This window comes from Morone saxatilis, unplaced genomic scaffold, assembly GCF_004916995.1.
Source record: "Morone saxatilis isolate NCDOM2014 unplaced genomic scaffold, NCSU_SB_2.0 Contig8, whole genome shotgun sequence".
Classification (NCBI taxonomy): Eukaryota; Metazoa; Chordata; class Actinopteri; family Moronidae; genus Morone; species Morone saxatilis.
The window spans coordinates 22,506,017-22,524,490 of NW_023340257.1; the positions used below are offsets into that span (position 1 = coordinate 22,506,017).

An 18,474-nucleotide genomic window follows, 5' to 3' on the forward strand; every position below is an offset into this window, starting at 1 on the left:
GTTCTGTTGAGCAGACTCTTTGGGGTGTTTAAGAGAGACTGAGGCTTTTAAGTTACTTCCACCTAGCAGGAACAATTGCATGTGCTTGAGATTTAATAAAAACCCAATCGGAGGAGGCCAATAAAGTGAGTGGTGGGAGGTTATTGCATCTACGCCTGCTGACCTCACCCCTGTGGACCAACCTGTGGGATTCCCCCTGGCACGCATTCATTCACTGGTTGCCATTAAAGCTCTAAATTGCAGCACCAAGGCAGCCCATAGACCCTGGTTTGTTCCCCCCTGCCAGTAATATTATTAATACAACTCCTGGGGTGCCGGAGAGGGTTGATAGAAGGTTAAGAGTGAGGCGGTGAGTGGATGCAGGATTTGGCAGGGACCAAGAAGCTTTTTGTAGTTCACCGTAAAGTCACTTCTTTTTTCTTTCTTTTCCAAATGTCAAGCTAAAAGACTCAAATGTCATGAAAATACTAAGACTAAAACACTTTGAGTGGCAATGAAAACGCATCTTTTTGCTTTGTAATTTTCTTTGAACTATACTGGCCAATTCTTTTTCTCCCCCTCATCTTTTAAAGCAAAAGTTCCTGACATGATATGACTTTGTAAAGAAGATGGGGGGGGGGGGCATGTCCTGCNNGGGGGGGGGGGGGAACATGTCCTGCACTGGTATGTGGGTTGATTTTCTACCAGGACACACAAAGCCTGACTTCTCAACATTTTGTCACAGGCTTGACTGGATTTCAGACACCCCAGTAGAAAGAAACATAGATAAACATGGGGGAGGACGGGGTCTCTGCCACTAAATGCCGTCCTTAAACTTTTCTCAGGACTTTGAGAGGTCATTAATTTTGCCAGCCTTTTCTAAGTGTCTGACACTGGCCATCAATCAAAGGTGTTATTAGTATTCGCTCGACCCCAAACTCTGAGTATGTCCCTGCTCAGACAGGGACCACACACTAGTAGGAAGAGATTAAGCCTGTGTGTGTCACCTCATGTAGCACTGAGCACCCTGCTCCTTTGGGGTTGGGTGCTGCTGAATAAGTAAATTCTCAGGGACAGAGGGCGTGGTGGTAATGTTTAACAATATCTCAACAATATGGATCTGTGTACTTAACAACGTGCTGGTTGTGGGGGAAAGCCACAGCAGATTACTAATGATTTTCTCCAAATTAAAATTCCCCAAAGGTCCAAGCATAATGAGTTTTTGAAAATTCAGTCAATAGGTCAACCTAGGTGATTAATGCTAAAATAAACACTGGTCCATTATAGGGATTTAAACTAAACTTCATGACAATTAACATCACATTTAATGTCTTGAGATTGGAAACAAGCGAAAAGCTCCTCAGTGGTGCTCTCAGTTCATACATTTTTTCAGAGCTAGTCTGCCACAGCCCACCCCGTCTCGCCCTCTCAGCCTTTATGCAACAATAGAAACTTGTTTCCGGGATCTGTGCGTCAGGCTCTGTGATGTGAATGACCCACCAGCACAAAAGCCAAAGCTCCTTGACTGGAGAAAGAGGGGGGATATGGCTGCCATGACTGTGATGATGTCACTTTGCCAAAATTGTGCTGCTAGCAAAGAGAGGAAGGCAAAATCACTTTGGGCAGGCGTTAAAAGCTCAGTACTCCTCCACTGAATTCATGAGATGTCGTGATATGGCTGCAGCTGACCTGCATTTTCCTCCTGCTATGAACTAAAAGTTATGAATTTACAAATGAGTGTCTGGCTTTAAAAGCAGGTGAATTCAGTACATCTGAATTTTTAAAGTCTGTGCAGTTTCCCTATTTAAATTCTTGTCTTCTAGGTAATAACAGAAGGTCTTTCATGGGAAGCTGTATAAACAGAAAGATATTCTTTGTTTCAATTTGTTGCTCATAGATTTGAGTTTTTCTGGATTGCTTTTCAGTCACATACTTGTGTTGGGCCACAGATAATTAGATCAGTGCTATCAGTTTCACTGTCTCTTTTCTCCCCAGGAATTAACATAAGAAAGAATTTTTTAACGGCCTCACTCCCTCGCTGCTTCAGACTTTTTTTTTTTCATCCCTCAAACTCTTAAATAAGTCACTGCCTCACCTCAGCATGCACTTTTTAAAGAGTCTTCTTCTTTCAACTATTCAGCTGCAACATCTCTTGACTTAAAGTAAGAATAATACATGAAGTATAATTTGGTCACTTGTCTGGTAAACAAATAGAAAATATGTGCAGAGTTACTCATTTAAGTTACTCATTTTTTTAATAGTTAAGCTATGTTGAACAGTCCAGACCTTACACTCAAAATTCACTTGAAATTCCACTTAAATTGGGATAAGTGCTGGCAACATAACAATCTGGCTCTTGGACACATCCTCCATTGTATTCACTGCTGGCCAAGAAACTTCCTGTAAATACGTTATTGTTTACAACAGAAGTTTCATACCCAGGATTTCTTAAGGTCAACATTTCTTCTGGCACACTGAGCCTGAACTGCACTTTATTCCCCTTTAATTTAACAGCTCCGGCAGCTTTTCTAGTTAAATCGACTGTTCATTATTGAGACCCATTTTACGAAGGGGCTGTGAGGTGCAATTTAATGAATCTCTGGCACAAAGCTCCCTTTCACTGCCGGGCGAAGAATAGAGGCTATTTAGACCCTGTAGGGCTTTATGTCAGAGGCAGCCCATAATAGTTGTCAGGCCAGGGCAGAAATTCCCACTGGCCTGGGAATGCACTAGAAATCAACTTTTGCCATGAGCAGATTAAGACACAAGCAAGCAGTTGGGAAGATTCTCCCAAATAGTGCCATCTGTTTGGGCACAAAGATTTTCCCACAGAAAAGAAGCCTTTCTCACTACTGTATAGCCTTGATTTGATAGTTTGGTTTGTTTCAGTGCCTAAATGAACAGTAATTAGATTACAAGTTAATTTCTATTTGGTAATCCACATAGGAAACACATACGTAAGCATGATGAATGAAAAGCGGTTAAAATGTTTTGAAATGCATGCAGAATCCCATGAATAATGACACTGATGAGTTAAGGATTTTGGGGGTATTTAACTTAAACTTTTTTAATTTAAACATAGTTAATTTCATAATCATGTATTAAAAAAAACGCATTTTTCTTAAAGTTTAATAGAGAGATTTGTATATAACAATTCTTCCCAGAAAAAATACTCCATTGGGATTTTAAAGGCTTTTATGCTCACTGTTACAGTAATAACCTCCAGTTTCATGAGAGCGTTTTTGGTTCAAAGCACACACAAACAGTTAAACTAGAGGGGGAGAGTCCTGACGGAGGTTATTGTCTTCAACTCAGCAGGGAATTTCAGACAAATCCCTCTTAGATGCAGGTGGTCAGGCACAAGCAAAGAGTTAAGTCTTGTGGTCTCTTTGCCCCTCCTCTTTGATGTTCTGACATCATTTGTCCAGCCCCCTGAAAGATCTCCTTGCTTTCCTCTGAGCCCCTCACTTCTACTCTGGAATGTTTACAGGAACTTCATGAGCAGCATCTGGACCAAGTGTTTGTCAGAGAGAAAAGACATGCTCTGAAGAAACGTTTGGTTCAGGGATCACAGCGGATGCCACAGGTGTAGCCGCTGGGCTCAACAGAGTAATGGCTGTTCAGACTGCAATCATGAACCCTCAGTTCATGAATTTCTGCTTCCCTGGTTCCGTGATGGAGTACGATGTGGAGAAAAGTCTGGATGGGAGTCTCCTCGGTGAGGCAGAAAATGATGAGGACTACAAAGAGACCACTAGGGACTTGCTGAGCTTCATAGACTCAGCCTCCAGCAATATCAAACTGGCTCTGGACAAGCCAGTGAAATCCAAGAGGAAAGTCAACCACCGGAAGTATCTACAGAAGCAAATCAAAAGGTGCACTGGCATTATAACACCAGGGAACGTAGCAGAAGCCCCAGTTAAAAGACAGGGTTCGCCCCTGGCTCAGCCCAGTCCTTTGCAGAGCAAAACTCTACCTAAGCGTGATGGGGTCCAGGCTAACTTACAGAGCAAGAGCTTGGCAGCCCTCTTCAGCCCTGTGAAGGATATAAGGGGTGAAAAAGCCAAGAAACCACCCCTGAGGCATCGCAATCTGCCCCCCTCTTTTTTTACCGAGCCTGCCAACTGCTCCAAAGTCAGCTCCACATCTGGGATGACGCTGAAGGACTTGGAACGAGGCAATCCTGAGGCTGCAGAGTTCTTCGAACTCTTGGGGCCTGATTACAGCAACATGGTTAGTGACCAGGACCTTTATCAAAGCATGCCTCTCCGGGTGCAGCCAGAGATGGGAGGCCCGGATCCTGCTTCGTATGATGCTCACCATTTAGTTGGCGGTCTCCTCTACTCTGAGCCCTGGACTAGCTGCTCAGGAGCCTCTAAGAAACTAGGTGGGAGCCTGCGTACAGGCCCATCCCAGCCTCCTGTCTACTGCCCCTCTGAGGCTGGTGGGCCCATAGAGGACAATGCACTGTGCACTTTGGCCTTCCCGAACTTCTTCACAGACTGCTCCGTACCTCAGGTCACTTATGATTTAAGTGGTGGTTATAACAGAGCTAATTATTCATCTCTATGAGAAACTGACAATGCTGTTGTTAGAAGTGCTGGTAAAAAGCAGATTAAATTGCTGTGACAAGTTTAACACTAGTCTAAGAGTCTAAGTTTGATATTACTGTATTATATTTGTTTATCTGTTGTGGAAGTAATGGATTGCAACTGGATATAAACATTTTGTATCATCAACAACAACAGCGTGTATCACTTTCCCTGAGAAAAACAAGGAACTTAAAAAGTTCTTTTTTCATAAACAATGTCCAAAGCTTTTTCAAGTAACTGGATACCTTTTTTTAACATCCCAGTTTCATTTACTACCCTGTTCTGTTAAAGTGTTTTCCATGTGGATGAATTCCTTTATCTCAGGCAATTTCTAATGATATTCTGAATGAAAATACATCTACTTCAGTTTTGTCACCATTGTATGTGAGTCTGTTTGTTATTAATTTGGGAATTTAAGTAAGATGTCTCATTCCATCATTTTCATATTTTACAAAAAGGAAACATACAAGTTGCAGAAATAGTTGTTGGTTTAGTCAACTAAACATCACTTATTGCTAGAAAAGGATATTATAGAACTGTTTGTGACATTTGACAAAACATGCTGCAACAATCTCTCAGCGAGGCACTTTTTTGTTCCTTTAAGTAACAGTTCTGAAAAACTCATTTTGCTGAAATGAACAACAATGATTACAACAAAGCGTGATGCCATGTTTGTTTTACAACCTTTTGCAGCACAGAAATGATTTTCAGCTGGAAGATTTACCACTTGTATCCATTTTGTTGGAAAAGCCTTAAATGTATCTAGCTATTGTGAGACAAAATAAAGCTGGTCTTTATTACTGTGACAGCAGTGTTTTTGTGTTCATTGCTAATCATTGACGTTGGGGTGTGAATATCAGAATATAAGCAGGTAAAAAGCAAAAACACACATTGAAGATGGTCTCTAAAATACATTTTGAGCTGTATCAAGTGATTTGCATGTTATCACAACCATATAAAGCAAAATACATAGATAAATGAAGATAGAAACTCCTGTGCCTCCTCCTGTGGTCAGATCAGTGTTTTAAATCTTCATCTCAAAACCTTTTTACTCTCAAAGGCATTTTATTGATGCTTCCTTGCCTTGATTTGTTCTTATTTGTTAAACACTTTTTGCTTGTGTTTATTTATTCAAATGCTTTTATCATATTTCTGTATCTGCGAGGCACTTTGTAACTCTGGTAATAAATATCTACTTAGAATACAGTCTGATGCAACTGTCCTGTATTAAACTATGACAGAGTTGAGTCAACACACAAACAATATAGTAATGCTCTCAACTTAATGTTTACAGTTTAAATAGTATTTACTGCAGGACTAACTGATTGCACTGAATTACATCATACAGGTATTTGTAGTTGTTCTAATCACAGAGTGTATATAAATTATGTAATATATAAAATGCACTTAATTAATACTGTAAATACAATTATTATTGCATACAATACCAGCATTTTCTATTTTTGTTACAATAAATTGGAATTGCTGCCAATTTTACGAGATGTTAGATAAAAAGAAAAAAAACAACCACAACAATTCTCAACTAATCCTATAGCAAAATACATGCACAAAGCCCAGGAAGAAGACATTTTATCAGTTTAGCACATTAGAGAAAAAATTCAATGCCGCATGATTAATTTTACATTTCTTCTGGGACAGACAGTCGGCTGGTAAACACCCTGTGCTACACAAACACCTCAAAGTGTTCCTGAAAATGTTAAACCTCCAAACATCATTACCCTTAATTAACTTCTCAAGTTTTCAACAAACATGTTCTTACTTCTACTAATAAGAAAAGATGGCAGAAGTGAGATGTTAATTCAACTTGTGTTCATATCTTTGCCTATGACACCACTCCATTGGTCCATTTGGTGGCTAAATGTCTAAATATGGCCATTGGGATTGTAATAGTAAGAGACTGATTCATTCCCTGCAGTTTTTAGGTTGAGATTGCTGGTGATTTCACCTTGAAACCTCCCATAACATAACCTACTCACGGGAGATCTTTCCGTAGAGATTTTAATACCATGACCCTACTATCAGCATACATTATTATCTCCCTCTGCTGGCTGTTGAAGGTTCAATCATTTATCCTCTACTATGGAGGCAAACCTCATCATGGTGCAGGAATCCCCGCTCAATGTCACTCTAAAGTCTGCATCTATTGAAAGTACAGTAAGTTAAACAAATATTGTCACATTGTATGAGACTGCGCCTATAAAAGTCCATGATTCAGAGATTCAGTCAAACTAAGAAGAAACTAAGATGTACGGATTTGCATGCCGGAAAACGCTTTTGGAAAAGCAATGTGAGCATCCAACTACACATATTTAAGACATTCAAATAAGAACATTTCTTTTATAGTACCACAAATAAATGTGTCCTGTGATGTCCAGCTTTCAGCATTGGCCAGAAAAATCAAGGGTAGTCCTCAAACTCACTGCTCTGTTCAGATGATCTGTCTCAGCCCCATACACACCGTCACAGTAAAGTAACACATGTGCACACATTCATACAGAGAATGTATGAATGTCTGTACATCATACATTCTAAGTGTGTGTGCGTCATTCATAATCAGCAGTCTTCAGTTGTTCGCACTTGGCAGCTTTACTACGGGTTAAATGCCTTGGCTGGTTGTTGAGAAAGGCAAGAACAATTCTCAGTTTGTTTTCCACGACTCACTGACCCATAGCTTTCTCCCTTCCTCAATTTTCAATCAAGAAACAATATAAAATGGCCGTGTACCACAAACACTGTATGTCCATCAGTGGTGTATTCTCAGGCCCGCAAGCAGTTGCTCAGCAAACACTAGATGGCAGTAATGTTCCACTGAAAACCCAATGTCTACCACTCCCATTCAGACAGAAAAGCACTTGTACCTGATGTATGAGATTACTTATTAAATCTTAGCTTTGTGTGGTAACAACTGAGTGGTTCTTCAGTGGATGTCTGTCCATAAAATGAACTTGTCCTGAATTTAGTAATCTGAAGAGGAATAATGTTTGTAAACTATGGTTTTTAATCTCTAAATCTTTTTTTTAGAGTTGGTTTAAATAGATTTCCACTCACTAGTTTTAAGATACTTCTACCCCTGTAAGCGTATTATATGATGGTGCACATATTCACTGTAATATATGCTCTACTTTGCAGCTAATATTGTCTGCTAGGCTTTTTTCCTTAGCTCCTACCAGCTGGCTTTGTTTGCAGATTGGTCAACACGACCTTATGTCATAAGCAGGACAAAACAATATATAAATACAATACAGCAAACTAGACACACAGAAGGCATATGGATTTTCTGTCCCTGAGCTGACACCAGCTGATACATTCAGATTAGGCCCTGCTGATGGAGCCACAACTGTATCCTGCTTTGATTTATGGAACACTAGAGATGCAATGTTTGTCAAAGCGATTAACGAGATCTGTGTTGGCGCAGAGCTGAATAACAAGAGCCAGATATCTAGGTAAACTAGATAGTATACAGCAGATTTTCTCTGGCATGGTAGCGATGTCCTATAATGCAAAAAATATGTACACACAGATGCTATATGTTGTGCACACACATATATACCAAATGGAAACAAGGGAGCGTGGTAAAAATACAGCCAGTACTGAAATGAACTCCACTGCACTGCAGACAAGCTATACATTTTAGAGTTGTTTGCTTCATTGTACTACATTGGAAATTGAGTATCCATCCACACTTGCCCTCTGACTGACCTTTCACAGCAAATCCTCATGTCTTGTTAACACCACCGGGGGGGAAGCACAGTGCCAGATGATATTCACAAGCCTTTGTAGCCTCACTGACATGCGACGTTTGTCTCTGAGCTCGAGTCAAAAAATAATTTTTACACGTTTGTTTTATGGAAGGCAAATAAATACTATGACAGAGGGAATTCACATGTGGGCTATCGAAGCATGGGATTATCTTTAATTAATTGCTTTGCAGGACAAATAACACATTACAGCAGGTTCATGCTCGGCTCAATGAAATAATCTGGGGTATCTGCTGAAAACTGTGGTATTTGCATGTTTGCCAACATGCTAATACAATATATCTCTCATAACCCACTATTGGCCAATGATTTCACCTGTGTTTTAATGTCCAAAAAGTAGCTTTCTGTTACCATTACATAGCCGTTGATGTATTCCTTTGGTTTTTTTCTACATCCTTCCAAAGGCTTCCTATCAAAGTCTTCAGATAGGTCTTTTGTCAACATCACACTTTAAATCCTCAACTTCAGAAATGCTACTTCTTCACAAAGGGTGTTGTAAGCTGCTTCCCACCTCCCATGACCTCGCACTCCATTTCTCATCTTTTATCCATCTTGTATTTCGAGACCTCAACCAGTGATTGCAGTTAGTATCAGTGAACATTAACTTTAAATCAATAATGTATTGCCTGCCTGATCCTTTTCTCGTCTATGGTAGTGAGATTAGTCCAAAAAGATAATTTGCTTACAGCACAGTTTTTCTTTCTGTATGCATTTCATGTCTCACCGCTTTCCATTTAAGTCTGCATTCATTTTCAGCAGCTATGATGCAATGTTTTCCTCCTCAGGGTGTTGTGGGTATACTTGCTTACATCTGTGTGTTTTTGTCAGTGTGATAACAATTGCAAGCTGTGCAGCTGACAAAAGTCTAGGCCAGATTAAAGACAATACTACTGCAGATTTTTCCTCTCCAGAAAATGGTACCCATATTGACAGACATAACTCTCTCATGCACATCACATTAATACATTACAGTCTAAAAGCCATTCCCTACTCAAATGACAGATTTTAATAGGTGCAGTCGCTCCTGTTATGACTTAAAGAAAGACAACTCCTTTTACTTCAGCATGGTTGAATGGACAAAACCTGAACTATTAAAAGGGTCTATGAAAGCCAAATGAAAACGTCATTATGGTAAATTTAACCTGAATCTTAAATTTGCAGGATGGGCCTGATGATACACAGCAATGCCAAAGCAATATTTTTTCCTCATCTTAAAATTATACTAAACACGGAAGACAGAATCATTAATTGAGTTAATGTGATTTAATACAGTAATGTTTACCATTGTTGACAAACAATTATTTAGGTTGGAGTGGGCTAGAAAGTGATCCATCCATCCATCCATTCATCCATCTATCCACCCATCCATCCATCTTCATGCTGCTTATCTTAGTCAGGGTCATGCTTGGGTGAGCTGAGTATCCAAGGCATGTTTTACCCAAGAATCTTTCTCAGGTTCCTCTGTTCATAGTTGGTCAAGCAAAAAATGTTGGGCCCTCTGACAACAGCTAAACAGAAGCTTTAACACACTGAGTATCTACTATCTCTAAAATCATCCAGGGCCCCTGTCCAGCTTTGTCCCCCTGAATTATTCCAGATTCCCCCACCAAATAGTCCCTCTGCACCTTTAGCTCTGTACGCCTCCAAAGAGAGGTGACACTGGCTTCCTACCGAGGTCAACTCTTATTGATGACCCCCTCATCTGGTCAATTTCTCAATCAATCACTTGTCACTGCCATTCGGTCACTATGGAAAGCATGTGACCACAGAAAGGTCAGAACAAAGATCAGCTGGTAATTCAATAGCCTTGCATTGGGCTTCTTCATTGTTTTCCAATACAGGGATCATATTACTGTAGCTAATGTTCCTAACTGGCAGTCAAACTTCTTCGCTTTGTCATAGTTACATGGTCTCTCACCTGGGTAGGTGACCTTTATGTGGGAGAGAGCCACTGCCTAAGATTTTACTTTTAGTGTTCACAATAATGTTGATGATTAACATTAGAAGGATGTCATCATCTGCAAAACAGCAGCAGTGCATTGTTTTGCCATGACAGTGAGCACATGCTGGTTCTGTGCATTGATTTCCCAAACTTTCCCAATTTCCTGTGAGTATTACAAACAGCAGAGAGGACAGGGTGCAACTGTTGGTGATCTCAGCATGCCATACTCCTGCAGCACCGCAGGGAACATGGTCATTAGCGTTTTTCATATCCTTCAAACACAAATAGAAAGGATTTGCATATTCCCATAAGCCCTCGATTATCTTCATGGGTAAAAAGCGTGTCCATGTTCCATAAGCAAGGCAGTAATGTGAAGTTTAATAATTGCTTGAATTAGTCTTTTTCCCAGCACTTTGGCATTGGACTTCTGTTGATAAACCAACCGTGCAGGATTCTTATAAACTAAAGAAGACATAAACTCTGTAATTTAATGCCTTATAAATGTTGGTTTGTTTGCTTTGCGTTTGCCCAGAATTACGTGGCATTCAGAAAGCCGGACAGCAGGTGTCAGCAGCCAGTACAAAGATAATTTCAAACATATTTACAATTAGCAATGTCTCTTTTAATACAATGCAGCCCAAGCAACTGTGCACTGCCTGATACCTCGCCCGAGTGCTTACAGATAAAACAAATCATGATTAGTTATTTATTTACTTGTCTGTTTGTTTTGTTTCCCTCTGTATTCCAGCACTGTCTGGCAGTGGTTGGTGTTAACTGCATGAAAATTAATTTGGGCAGCAGTTGATGTCCAGTGGCTCAGTGAACCAAATCCAAATACTTCCAACCACAATATGAGTTGTGGAAAGGACTATACTGACATTGTTTACATGACATCTTCTGCATGTCTTATTAGACACCCTATAAAAAAATTCCATTACAGAATAACAACAAAGAGAAACATTTTCTCGGATTATGATCTTGTGGTGCATTTTTAAATGCAGGAAAGATCACATTACATAGTTCTTATATGATATAATGATATCACTATATGTGCATTACAAGCAGTAAGATAAGATATCCGGTGATTCAATCATGATTACATTTATAAAGTTCTTTAATAATAGTAGGTAATTCACACTCTACTCTTCCTTAGTGATTTTGTCATATATCTTCTAAGCTTTTGAGCAATGAAAAGAGAACTCATTATAATTGGCAATAGCAAACTAAATTAGCAGTGACATCCAGCAACCTCTGACACTTACACTGCAGCCATTTTCAGTGTTTAGTCAGTAATGCCATCCATTGTGTCCAATAACTCAGAGCAAACAACAAAACAAAAAAACTGTATTTCATTTTCATTATTATCATTTACTGGCTTTAGGTAGCGACAGACTAGAGAAACAAGATTGTTGTATAACACATCTTCTGAGGGTCTGCTAAGCCAAATCACTGCACATGGCATGATAACAGTTCTTTTTGTGAATTTGGCTTGTCTTCGTGCAAAGTGGTAACGTGAGTAACATTCTCACCTCAAAATAGATGTTACTTTGTGAAAATCATCTAAATTGACTGCCAACAAGGCCCACAGAGCTGTTCAGTTGTGGAGTTTTTGCAGCAATTATCTCTCCATTGAATATCTTGACTTATGACTCATAACATCCTGTAAAATAAAATTCCTCCCTGGCTACTGTCAGGTGCAAATGTTCAAGGATGTTAGGACGGAAGTGAATTGTGAAGCCTCTCTGTCTTTGTATCACACCGAGGGCAGGATCTGATCTAAAGATATAAATGATGTACCTATCATTTGAAAGAGAGTAAGTTGTATTATACCACCTGCACATCCCTTGAGAAGCATAATAATCTTTAAAAGCAGAGAAAATCCCATTACCTGTCACAGATTTCTTCCCTCATAATTGCCGGAGCCTCCCCTTCGGGAGGGATGGGGGGGTGAAGGACGCCAGACACGCTGATATCAGACTATCTTCGGGAAAAATCTAGGGGACATCTATTTTCGTCTTGTCATTCCCATAGCCAGGTTTGGCTTTTCTCAACCCTGGAAAAAGAGTTTTGATATAAAACATTACTGCAGTGACACCACTGCACCATAATTTTATGCTAAAGACCTACAAACCTCGAGGCTGGGCAGTAACAACCACATACTTGTTTGTATGTGTAAACTGAAATAGTTTACTAATGTCTGTATTTGTTTTAGAAATTAGTAATGACCAGTTGCTGCAACAGTGTGCTAAAGAAAGAACATTTTCAATTCCCTGGACGAATGAGGTTATATTTATTTTGTTCAAAGATATCAGTGAAATTTGTTTTCAGTGTGAATCCACCTCCAAGGGATTTCTTAATATTGCAAGACAACACTTTCTCACTTGTAAAACCACACGTGGTTTGACTTGTTCAGATGCATAGGTTGTTGATTGTGCATCAAGCACTCCAATTATGTATGATTACATCTGTAATTTGTATGTCCCAAAATTAATAACATAAGTTACTGTCTGTTAAAAATTCGTTTTTTTAAGATTGATATGAACATATAAATGCTTTCCCTAATCATTTTTTCTTGGAAAAACAAAATAACTTATTATGGGACCTAGTATGGGTCATTAGCATTGGCCCTCTATCCATCCATACATATACCATTATTCCTTTGATCCACTGATTTATCCATCCATCTATCCTTTCTTTATCTGGGTCCAGGTCATGCTGGGAGCAGGCTCAGCAAAGCAAACTTCTCCCTGGGGACTCCTTGGTGTTCCTGGCACTGGTGGGATATATTTCCACCTAACAGTAATTGCCCATGGTTTTCCAGGTATTGCCCAAGGTATTTGATATACCTACAGGGAAGCATCCTGATCAAATGCCTGTATCAACTCAACTTTTTCAGTGTAAAGGAGCACCTGAATGCCTGAGCTCCTAACCCTGACTGAGCCCAGACACTATATGCAGCACTTTTGGCTACTACAATCTCATTCGTTTCACCTATAGGTGACCTTTGTGTGAGGGCTGGCGGTTGTAGCAGCTTCACCCAATATTTTTACAGCGCCACAATGCAAGATACCCAAGGCACACACAGCCATAAGTCCACAAAGTACATGTAGACTGGATGGGCGAACTCCAAGTGCTGTATGGAGTGGCAAGCCCAACTACATCTACTTTATTGGTAATGGCCTACATTTCACACCCACACACACTTACAAAGTAGCAAACCACCCACACACCACAGAATATACAGTTAACCACACCAAGCCAAAAAAGGTGAAGTAAATCACCTTTGTTCACAAACACTTTCCCCTTAGGAGAAGCACAAACCCTGTGACTCTGTGCGTTGACCAACATCAGAGACTTAATGTTGTACTGTCTGTCACCAAAGATCACACAGTCCAGACAGCTGTTTGTTCTGCTCCTCCAGTTCCGTTTGTTCAGCTTTACGTCTAAGTCAACCCAATTACAGAGTATTGAAATACCTGGGGTCTTCTTGTCCACTAAAAGGCTCTGGATTTTTCTTTCTTACCCTGACAAAAAGATCTGGTGGTAATTCAGCAGAAATAGAAAAAAAGAAACAGAAAACCTGAGAAAACTGAACGTAATCATCTGCAAGTTATATAACCTCTAAGTTGCAAATACTTACAGACATTATATAAGCCTCAGTCTCTTCACAACAATAGAAATGTATTAAATGTACAGTATATCAAGCCTTTAAAAATCAAAATGTGGTTGCAGCACAATTAATATTTGAGCATTTTTATTCTTCTTTCATGTCTCTTTTTTTTTAAGGTTTTTTTAGGTTTCTTTTGTCCTCTGCTGGAGCTTTCTGTTGTGTGTCTTGCTTTCATCACTTAATTCTCTGGTCTCTTTAGATGATTTGACTAATGTCCAAGACATTTTTTGGTCCAGGTGTATCCCTGGATGAGGCTGCTTTGTTTGTTTACCTTGTTATTTCTTCTGCATCGTGGTGCAGGTTGAGCGGTGCGATTCTGTGAATGATGGCATGCCCCCATTTTTAATGAACTGTTTATCTTGTGTCTGGTTGCTGGCAACGTTTGATGTTTGCTCAAGAACAGACAGACAGAAAGAGGGAGAGAGGGGGAGAGAGAGAGAGAGAGAACCCCTAATTGTGACATGTTGTTGTGTCTCATTTCAAATGTACAGATTTCTGTACATCTTAAAGGAGCAATAAAAGATGAAAGGAGGACTGATCTCCAATAATTTATAGGATTCTGACTGTTGAAGCGTCAACTCTGGGGTTATCGAGTTGTGTAGTTTATTTCGTGATCTTGCCTGTAAGTTAGGTCATGTCTCAATGTAATACTGTACAGTGCCTTCAGGATAAGATAATAAGATAAAGGTTTACTGGTCGTTGAGGAGAAATCAGGTCATTGTAGCCGCAGGAAATATGGTAGATAGTATACTTATAGTCGAACAATGAAGAACAAAATTCAGGAAATGTATTTATTAACAATCTTTAAACAAACTTAGTAAACTCTTCCTTGAATAATGTGTTAATTTCTTATGCCGGACTATCTTGACCTTTTCGAGTAAAGGTTTTACTCCAACTTAAGGTTAGCTGATTAGTTACACAGTAAGTACTGGTGATTTTCAGATTGAAAGACATCTGGACGTAAGGTTAAGAAAACATTTTTTAAAGGTTTTTTACAGAGTAGGTTACAATAATTGCTTTTTCAATAGTATTTTAATGGTGACAATGTCTCAAATCTAGTTAGGACCTGCTTTGAAATGAAATAGTCATTTAAATGCTTTTCAGACCATGGTTAACATACAACTGCTGAATTGGAGCAAATCACCAAACCAACATGTACAGGGTATTGGTTTTTATTTGATAGCAAGGTTAACTAATTAAATAAAAGCCATTGCTAGTTTATACACCTGAAATATCACACAGCTGACAAAGTTTAAGTTCTGCAGCTGTCTTGCGCACAGGTTTAGTTCTTAAAGATGTCAGTAAAATGTAGGGACGCAATGACCATAATAAACTACCTTTAATAATTATGCATTTGTTGTAATATCTTTCAACTATAAGTGCCATTTGAAGGGAACAGTGTGTCTTCCATAAATTCAGTCACAGTCACATTTACTCAATCACTATTTCCTTCCAGAGTTAAAGCAATGAAGTTATAAAGACACGGTGCCTCTTTATGTCCTTGTTCGTTTTTGTAATATGCTAATGTATGCAGATTACGGCACCATTAGCATCTTTGTCCCAGGAGATGTCTGCATGTACTGATTGTATTTCTGGGGCCAAAAAATTCATATAGACCAGCCAAGTTTTTTTTTTCGTCTGGTAAATTGTTCCATTAGCCTTCCTCTGAAAAATAATTCTAGGCTTTCCAAATAACCAGACAGCCCATTCTCCTGCGATATCAATAATTATTACTAGTTTCCGACAACACAATTGCATGTTGGAAAGATATGCTTCATAAGTGCTCAGTGCTGTGGAATACAGTTCCGCAAGAGAATCTATTTTCTCTGAGGTGTGAGTAAAAAAAAGAAATCAACTCTATTTATTTTATTCTTCGTTCCAAGTAGAAATTCCTCAAGTAGAAATCTCTGCGCATGATGCCACCCCCTCAAAAGTTTGTGAATATCTCACTCCTCCACAGAAACTATGTTGGCTTACACAGTGCACGGCCAACTCCAAAGCAGATGTGTGAAATAGGTGAACTCGTCTTGAGCAGCTGCATTCAATACTGGTTCATTGACCATACAAAGACAAATGACTAACAGCTGTGTTACTAGCAGCAGTCACAGTCTCAGAAGGTGCATTCCATTCTTGTATTCTACAATATGTATTCTATAAAAGTGACCTGGCATCATTATTTACTCACATTTCTTAAATGTCTTAGTGCTAATAATAAGTGGATCATGCTCAAGAACAGGGCTTATTTCACAAAATGTAAATACTTTAAGATCGATCCAACACCGTGAGTAGGCTTTTTCAGGGGTCTGATGTAGTAACAAGGCATATAGAAATGGAGTGTATCTGTCAGGACAGTTCCCTGATATAGGATGGCACCTCACACAATTTTATATTTCCCTCTGTCTCTGTTATTGATAGGGCTGTTTTGTGCTGACTCATCATAGCTATAGACTCCCAGTCAGAACTAGTGCTGGAAATCAACTTGGAGAAGACAAGTGGGCAGGCTTGGTTTATGAACAGACACAGGAAAACATGTGAATGAAAAATGAGAAAACTCCATCCAAAGAAATAAGACTATGCAGATAAAAAGTTTTTTTTATTGAAAACTTGTATTTTATTTATTCCTTTGCTTTTCCACATTGACAGTTATGCCTACAAGACCCAGATCAAGTATAAACATTTTTAATGTTTTTCTTCTTTTCTTCCTCTTCCGTAAATATAAAACTTATTGTCTCCAGTATGCAAAGTCATTCGCAAAATGTGTCTTATCTTCATGCAACAAGAGAACAGTTGCCCACTTTACAAGAAACTGTTATGGGGGTACAAAGGAAATGTAATAACATAAATAAGTCAGATTTTATCCCAGGTTATTGTTGTAAAACAGCTGCCAGCAGTGACATGTTTCCGGTACCATATTCCAGCTTTATTTGACATAGTAAATCTAACAGATGTTGCTGTAGTTAAACTGAAAATGAAACTTGTGTCTCATCTCAATCCCCATATTTTTACCCATTATTATAATGCTCAGTGTTATGATATAAACACATCTAACAAAACTCTGTAGATGAAGGGTGTAGTCCCATAAAAAGATGCACAGCTTTGTAGCCCAGCCCAGCCAAATACCTCATACATGCCTGTGAACAGGGTTCAAGGAGAAAAAGGCCCGGGGTAAGTTTATTTAAATGCACAGCAACAAGATTATTGACTCATCAGTAAACCTTCATCCCAAACCAGTAAACTGTCAAACGCTTAATCAAATAAAATCTCAAACCAGCAGCATCTGATGATCCTCAACATGAGGGCGCATTAATGTGTTCTATTGACATTAACACAGACAAGCAAATCTGCATACAAATGATGCCAAATTTAAGCTGGTTCAATCAAGGCCTATACCTGCAGCATTCAGATGAAACATTCACATGCAAAGCACTACATTTTGAAAACATTAACAAAAAATTATACTGCCATAAAAGCTGACCTCACTACGGAGAATAGATTCTTATGTACATAATAGTAGCCCTATTTAAGGTGTGATAGTCTTTTCTCATTAAATATTAACTGGATAGTAGTTTAGTTTCGTGTGTAACTACAGGTCCAATCCTATCAATCAGGACAAATATCATTAGTATGAGTGTAGTCCTCTGTGACCTTTTCAGATCGCATTATGATAGTGAACACTGTGAGAAGGTCAGCGAATGTCCTCTCTGTATCATGGAGGAGGTATGGCACAATGTGAGCTGCTCTGATTTAGATATTACAGGAAGGGTTGAGGAACATGCTGATGAGGAAAGGTCCATAAACACAGAACATGCAGCTGACACTCCACAGAAGCATACGTTTGTTATCTAAGTCTGCACTTTTGACATATTTCATGCCAATTAAAATAAATGTCAAAGAGGACTGCTTGATCTCTCGACAGACTGCAAAATAATTAATACTTCTTAATACATCATTAGTCTTATATGCAGCCTCCATGACATGACTATATTTATGACATCCAATCAAATTAGGAAATAAACATGTTTTATGTTAAAATACGAAAGGAAATGCTTCTAGTCTCATAAATCAATTCTGAACGAGTGAAATTATCTCACTCGCTGTTTTCCTGCTTGTTTTGAAAAGGCAAAAAACTTACTGTGACTCACTTCTCTTGCCCCACAGATACCTTTATGTTTGCCATGCACCTTCACCTATGGAACAAACTTAGAGCTCTGACTCACCAAAGCCACTTAATTCTGGTCAGGTAATGCTGAACTCGAAACAACCCCAGTTTTGACCTTATTAATTAATTTCTCTGGGACTTTCTATTGATTGCAAAACAGTGGCTGAATAGGCTGCTTGTGTATGTCTGGGCAAATACAAATATGGAAAGGAGAGCCTTGGGCTGTTGAAATGAATTTCAATTTGCCTGTCTATCAGTGATGTACTCAGAAAGTATGGTATAACAGTTTGTATATATGAGCTTGATCTTAAAATGATAGACGGAGGGGCACCCTAGTAGCTCACCTGGTAGAG

The 18,474-nt window shown here is 39.1% G+C and overlaps 1 protein-coding gene across 1 annotated transcript; it reads left to right on the plus strand.

Moving 5' to 3' along the window:
- The first annotated feature begins 3,462 nt into the window (after positions 1-3,462).
- LOC118341329 (protein FAM181B) lies at positions 3,463-5,353 on the plus strand. The gene has a single exon (XM_035679556.1). It carries the CDS (start codon positions 3,592-3,594, stop codon positions 4,549-4,551), a length of 960 nt encoding a protein of 319 aa, XP_035535449.1. The 5' UTR covers positions 3,463-3,591; the 3' UTR covers positions 4,552-5,353.
- The last annotated feature ends 13,121 nt before the right edge of the window (positions 5,354-18,474 follow it).